General features: G+C 39.7%; 1 protein-coding gene across 1 annotated transcript in view; it reads left to right on the forward strand.

Annotated features, from left to right (window-relative positions):
- LOC107567741 (beta-adrenergic receptor kinase 2-like) overlaps nt 1-3,797 on the forward strand; it is a 53,018-nt gene extending 49,221 nt beyond the window's left edge. Inside the window, exons 21-22 of the mRNA XM_016253478.1 lie at nt 1,822-2,012; nt 2,626-3,797. Coding sequence (XP_016108964.1) covers nt 1,822-1,983 — 162 coding nt within the window. The 3' untranslated portion in view covers nt 1,984-2,012; nt 2,626-3,797. The remainder of the gene's footprint in view (nt 1-1,821; nt 2,013-2,625) is intronic.
- The last annotated feature ends 3,731 nt before the right edge of the window (nt 3,798-7,528 follow it).

The following is a 7,528-nucleotide window of genomic DNA, read 5'->3' on the forward strand; positions in this document are numbered from 1 at the left end:
TTCTAGGATTAAACATTATTTGGATAATTGGTAAAAAAAATAAATTTTAAATCTCTTAATAGCCCTACTGTGTGTTAGACCAACCTGAAAAACTAAAAAGCAATTTATTTCATTTGTTGGCCTATCGTGATTTTTTTTATTTGTGCTATCATTAGTAATTTCTTTATTTGTTCTTATTTTATTATTAACTGCTTAGCCTCCTTGTCATTTTTTATTCAATTCAAAGTTTTAAATCAAGCTATCGTGCTACTGCAACAAAATTACCCAGCTGTAAAATCAAAAATACACTGAGTGAGCAAAACTTTTTAATTACCATTATTACTAGCTATCTCACAATGTTTACATATGAATAAAAGCCTACATTAAATATATATATATAAATATAAATTGGTCTCTTCATTAGAAATTAGCCTACTGATTGCCACCATTGATGGACACATTTTTTTTTATAATATTAAAAATATCTGTATGACATTATATTCTGCAGTTCTTCCCTGTTGTACCGAATATCTATACTTTTCAAATTATCATATCGAAGTTAGAAATTCAAATATTGGGACAATTAATTTTGTAGGGTGCTGCAAATTTGTTAAAATTTCCAAAGGGTGCCGTGACTAAAGAAAGGTTGGGAAACACTGATTTAGAAGATGAAAACCAAACAAAGTTAAGTCTGACACAGAGAAAGGGACCGATGGCTGGCCAGCCGGGGTTCGTCTTTATTTACGTTTATGTGCGTGTACTTCTAACATGTTTGGTTGGTAAAATAAATGTTGTAAATTCAAATCAGAGCATCTTCCGTGTCTGGAATGGATGTATTCTTGAGTCTATAAGGTAACAATAATATAATAAGATAACCTTGTTTGAAATGGGTTTGGCTAAAAGAACATTTTGGTTTCGTCTATACTACTAGGTACTTATACTATATTGACTGGGTTAAATAGAATTGCATTTCTAAAAAGAGACTAAAATAAAATTTTCATTGACTAAAACTAGACTAAATGTCATCAGTTTTCGTCGACTAAAACTAGACTAAAACTTGACTAGACTGAAAAGAGTATGAACGTGACTAAAACTAATAAAAACTAAAATGACAGTTTCACACAAAGACTAGACTAAAACTAAAATTAAAACAGGCCGCCAAAAACAACACTAGTTCCCTTATGTTTGCTCTTGTTACTTCCTACTTTTTCAGAAAAAGTAATGCACATCCTTTATGGAGTTCTTATGTGTGATATTAAATTAAAATATTTAATTGACTAGATAATCTAATAAAGATGGATTGTGCAGAAAAAAGCAGGGCCTCTGTGGGTTCTGTGTGTGCTGCTATGAACTTCTGTTCTAGAAAACTTCCTTTATCTTTTTGAGTCTGTTTTGTGGGAAATATTTTTTCCCATCTTTTTTTGTTTTCCTGACCTTAGCGAACATTAATCTGAAATGAAACCTCATAATATGCTGATTTGAAATGTTTTTTACGGGCAGCTCATGCCATACAAATATCTCTCACATCGAGCCTTAAGCTCGATTGATTCCAATCTAGTTTGACTTTTGCATGCTAATGATACTCTAGGCACAAAAGCATACCAAAATATTGGTGCAAAATACATTGAATAAAATATAGTTTCATTTAACTCCATGAAGTGGCTTTCACAATGCAGTCTGGTATTGCCTTATCCACAAAAGAAAGACATTTTCTGCGGTATTTTAAATTTTGCATCCAAAAGTGCTGACTTGGTAGCTCACTAGCGTTTAAAAGTTAATGATATATTAAAAAATCATAAAGCAGCTGAGACTGAATTGCTAATGTTATTTTACTTCTCACAGAGCGACCCAGAGTTCGTACAGTGGAAGAAGGAGCTCACCGAAGCGTTCACAGAGGCCCAGAAGCTGCTGCGTCGTGCCCCCAAAGTCATTGGCAAGGGGCGAACCAATGTGGTGGAACTGTCCAAACCTCCGCTCGCTCACCGCAACAGCAACGGCCTGTGAGCCGCCCACCTCCCGCTGCCCTTGTCCACCACTCCTCGCTGACCTTAGCGAACATTAATCTGAAATGAAACCTCATAATATGCTGATTTGAAATGTTTTTTACGGGCAGCTCATGCCATACAAATATCTCTCACATCGAGCCTTAAGCTCGATTGATTCCAATCTAGTTTGACTTTTGCATGCTAATGATACTCTAGGCACAAAAGCATACCAAAATATGGGTGCAAAATACATTGAATAAAATATAGTTTCATTTAACTCCATGAAGTGGCTTTCACAATGCAGTCTGGTATTGCCTTATCCACAAAAGAAAGACATTTTCTGCGGTATTTTAAATTTTGCATCCAAAAGTGCTGACTTGGTAGCTCACTAGCGTTTAAAAGTTAATGATATATTAAAAAATCATAAAGCAGCTGAGACTGAATTGCTAATGTTATTTTACTTCTCACAGAGCGACCCAGAGTTCGTACAGTGGAAGAAGGAGCTCACCGAAGCGTTCACAGAGGCCCAGAAGCTGCTGCGTCGTGCCCCCAAAGTCATTGGCAAGGGGCGAACCAATGTGGTGGAACTGTCCAAACCTCCGCTCGCTCACCGCAACAGCAACGGCCTGTGAGCCGCCCACCTCCCGCCGCCCTTGTCCACCACTCCTCTCCATCGACACACACATGCACATGCTCTCACACTCTCTCTCTCCCAGCAAAACGCTTGTCCAGCACCATTAGGCTTCCCAACCGGCACAGCGAGCCGCCATATGGTCCGTTTCGGAAGGTTCTGCTGCACTGTGCCCTGCTGTTCCTCAACTGTTCGTCAATCAAATGCACACACACACGGTTCCTGGGGTGGGCGTCACTCCAGGATAATGTTAAAGAACAATCGGTGATGCCAGTGCTGAATCTGGGACCTCGTTTTGACCAGTGGAGCAGGCTGGGATACTGCGCCCCTTTTGTGAGCATGTCGTTCCATCTGTGATCCCCACGTTCTCCTTGCACACACCGGCATGCTCATATATTAGCAAAGAAAGAGGCCTCTGCTGTAACAATGTCCACTTGGAGCTTCTCTTTAAAGTGGCAGTGTACTAGAGCCAGACAGTATCAGTACCTCTGCTAGAGGGAAACTAGAGCCATGCGGCCTGAGAGTTCTAATCAAATGGAAACAATCTCAAAAAACGATGGCTTAAACGATATCACTCCCGTTGTCTTTCATGTCCTTTGTTGGAACGCCAAGGCCACCTCACTGACTGCCATTCTTGAAGCATATGCTTTGCACCACTTTGTCAACATAGTGGGCGCATGGCATGCATGTCGTTTTATGCTAAACGGACTCGGATTTGTGAACTGTTGTGGCACCCGACCTTCGGGACGAACTTGTAAAGTACAGAATTCTTCGACACTTCCTTAATATTCGCTGACGGATTGAGCAAACTGCAACGGCGAGTGTTGTGCACATCCAATTTGAGCTCTCGGAGGACTACGTACGGTGTAAAAATTAGGGAGCGCTTTTCTTTCTGTCTTTTATTTTTTTGGTGCTCAGCCCTTGTAAACACCAAACTTGGTTGGGTTGCTCACGTGCATTAAGTGTGTGTACTTGTGCGTGTACACGATGCAAAAAGTAGGTGTTGTTGCTTTAAAGGAAATTCCCCAATATTTTCACCAGGAAGAATTGTTTTCTTTCACCTTGAATGTATTTTTGTTTCTCTTTTTTGTTTGTGGGTGGAGTGATTTACGCTGCTTGACACAATGGGTAGGAACGTGGCGGGACATTTGCTAAGACACAAACTCAACCCACTAAACCCACAGAAGTGCAAAAAGTGCCAATGAAATAAACGTTTGACTTGAGACACCTGAGAATTCCTCGAGTCCAGGCCGCGTCACCTCCATCTCCCTGTGAACGGACCCCAAGAACAGTGTTGGAAACTGAACGCACAGAATAAAAACTGAACTGCAGACCTCCATTCGCGTACAAGGACACCAATGGACGGTTGACGATGCATGGTGTCTCGGTTAGAGAGACCACTTGGAAAGAAAAAAACAGCAGCAGCATCCCTGGAGTCTTTTATCCGACTGTATATATGAATCCTTTCTCTGTGCATCTACAGTATAATCTTCTTGACAATGTTTGCATATATGGCGAATTTCTGTCTCTGCCTGTCTGTGTTTGTCCCTATGTCTCAGCTTGGGGGTGGGTGGGGGTTCACATCTGTCAATCAATCGGTGGGCGTGTGCAAACCTCTGGCTGAGAACTGTGCGTACGCGCCTCTTTTAGGACCATCGGTGTGAGAGTGGAGAGTCGGATGGCTTATCTCATAATGAGGTGCGAGGAGGTCTTCTGTCTGTCTCTCGTGTGTTTCGCCATTATCCATTTACGGCAGGCAGACCGTTATTCAGTACGATGATAGTAGGATGCTTGCGCTCGCAGGTGTTCAGAAAGGTGGGCTGCTTGGATCGCGGAAGGAGAGACAACTTAAAACCGTTTGTTGTAAGGCTTGATTTAAATATAGTTAATTTTTATATTGTTTTGAATGTGACGCAAATGCAGATTTCTATAGATGACATATTTTTTGGAGTATGTTATGTGCATTTCTTTTGGTCTTTTTTTGTGGAATGGAAAAACAAGCACAGCTTAACAGGCATGAGGTGATTTTAAAGAAGTGTTTTCTTCATGTATATTCAGGTTCTTTTTTTTTCTTCCATGCAGTAATTTTCTTTTTCTACGACTCCCTTCGGTGCATTTCGAGTGATTTGCATGCGGCGCTCTGCAGAAATCGCAGGGTTTTGGGAGTCGATCAGTTTTTGTAGCCTTTAAGTGTTGGGGAGGTGCCATCCTGAGGGTGCCCTTCAAGGGTTTTATTTTGAAACCAAAATTACTTGTTTTGAAATCTATATCACTGCACTTTTTCCACCACGCTTCATGAGCTGACGAAAAAAAATGTGCCAAACGACTGTAGGAGAATGTCCTTGAACCATTGAAAAGCATGCGCGATGCTCGCCAGCTGTTTCCGAGACTCAAATTGGTACGTTTTAACGAGCGAGCGTCAGCGAGTTTGAGAAAGGGTACAAAAATGTGACCAAATTCAGGTGACGTGGAACAAGTGGGCCGCGAGGCAAACGATCCGACGTCATTGACGATATGCCTCAAAGCTACTGACCGGCGACGGCCGGTACCGTGTTTTGAAACTGCTAGCCCATTTCTCAAAAAAAGGGTGGCACCTCCGCCAGTCCTAAATATCCATGTTTTATTCAGGGGTTTTATATTTTATTTTAACGGTAGCTTTTCAGTCACTTCGTCAGTGAAAGGTTTCTTGAGGTTTATTATCCTCGCCGTATTGTAATATCTGTCCTTGTTTACTTCTCTGAATGGGAAAAGGCTAAATGGTGTTTTAAACTGCACCGGCCTTGAAAGTATTTGGACACTCGAGTCGCAATGTCTAAATGTCATTAGATAGGAAAATCATACCGAGTGGCATCTGTGTTCAAATGCTGCTAGACCTGTTGATTAGTTTTTCATAAACAGTTTGTGCTTTCTGTAAAGTAATTGCTGTTATGCGATTACAATAATACATTTTTAAAGTCAACATGAAAGAAGGTTTCTTGAGGTTTATTATCCTCGCCGTATTGTAATATCTGTCCTTGTTTACTTCTCTGAATGGGAAAAGGCTAAATGGTGTTTTAAACTGCACCGGCCTTGAAAGTATTTGGACACTCGAGTCGCAATGTCTAAATGTCATTAGATAGGAAAATCAAACCGAGTGGCATCTGTGTTCAAATGCTGCTAGACCTGTTGATTAGTTTTTCATAAACAGTTTGTGCTTTCTGTAAAGTAAATGCTGTTATGCGATTACAATAATACATTTTTAAAGTCAACATGAAATCAAAATTTTTTTCAAATGAGAATGTCTATAATCTTTCATCAAAATGGAAATATCTGGTCACCGACTTTCATGATACTGTCAATTCCTGATACATCAGCGGTTCTCAACCAGTGGGCTGGACCCAATGATTGAAAATGAGACAAAAGAAGCATTAAAATAAGATAAAACAACTAAACAATTTATTTTTTTATTTTTTTTTGGAAGAACCAGTTCCTAGTGCTTTGAAAAATCTGGCTATATGAGGTTGCCTAATTTTAAAACTGAAAAAAGTCATATAAATAAGTGTGTATAACTCCTTGGCCATTTCATGAAGAAAATACGTTTTTCTCTTTAGGCCAAGTACCAAACTAGTTTAATGGGTTATTAAACACAGATTTTTTTTAAAGATATATTAATACATTAAATCACAAACCAACTGTGAAAACCCATAAAACGATGAGGCCTTCAAATATTGTTGTGAACAATTGGTTTTGACTGCGTTTTTTTTTTTTTTTTTTTTTAAATAAGACTTTAAATGTCTGATAAATCTTGGGGGCAACTGTTTTTTTTTTTTTTTTTTTTTTATGAAAACTTGGTGTATAACACAATAGCCATGTTTACATGCATCAAAATAATTGGATTATAATCAGATTGATGGACTGAAAAGCCTTCATATAAACACATCAGATTAGAAGGGATGGTGCAGACCTGAAATAGTATCAATAGGAAAAAAAATCAATCATGTAAACACTTGAATCTGACTATTTTCTCAATTGGATTAGAAAATACTTTGCACGCATGTTCAGTGCCATAATACACAGAATAGAACAGAATATACTTGTATTGTCCTAATTTTGGGAAATTTGTCATGGACTTAAAGGGGCCATAGAATGGAAAACTGCATTTACCTTGACATAGTTGAATAATAACAGTTCTGTACGAGCCTCTGCCGTCTGATCTTGTAAAATGTGGCAAGTACTGCTGCTGTTGTTTACACAGAGCATGTGCGATCGCAAATCTTTAAAGTAAAAAGCGAACGTGCATTCAAAAGCAGTTTCATATGTGAATCATATTGTAGTACGTATTCCTTTCAGAATCTAAAATCAAATTGGATCCATTCCAGTTGAATCTGCCTAAAAGAGACCTTTCGTGTGAAATTGATTTAACAGATGACAATCAAGTCCGCTAAAGAGTACGTTTATAATCTGGAGATCATCTTGAGATCAAAATGATTGTATGAGATATTCCTCCACAACAGCTCAGCTCGATCCTTTCGAAAACCGCAGTATCCATTGGCCTCCGGTGGTTCCTCCCAGAGATCATGACTGTGCTGATACGCTTGTGTCCTCTCTCTAATTCTCTCTGACACCTCCTCCCAGCTGAGTCTGTCCATCAAGCCGCCCCGCCAGTCATTAGCAAGCCTGCGGATGCTTGACTTGTGTGCTTTTTCTAGCCGTTTCCAGAAATGCTTTCCCAGGTTTGCATCGAGACGGATTTCCAACGTCCAAATAGGGTCATTCTGGACGTCCAGCCTTGACTAAGTGTTCAGAAACAATGCTGCCAATGTAATCCAGCATGTTTTGAAATCATCCACATCAGACGACGCATCCAGTCGGATCCCCAACATGTTAAAGTCGAACTAATGTCCCCCTGTTTACAGCACTCAAGTGTTTCCCAAACAGGGTAGTATGTCCCACC

The sequence above is a fragment of the Sinocyclocheilus grahami genome, unplaced genomic scaffold, assembly GCF_001515645.1.
Source record: "Sinocyclocheilus grahami isolate Dianchi unplaced genomic scaffold, SAMN03320097.WGS_v1.1 scaffold1186.1, whole genome shotgun sequence".
Lineage (NCBI taxonomy): Eukaryota > Metazoa > Chordata > Actinopteri > Cypriniformes > Cyprinidae > Sinocyclocheilus > Sinocyclocheilus grahami.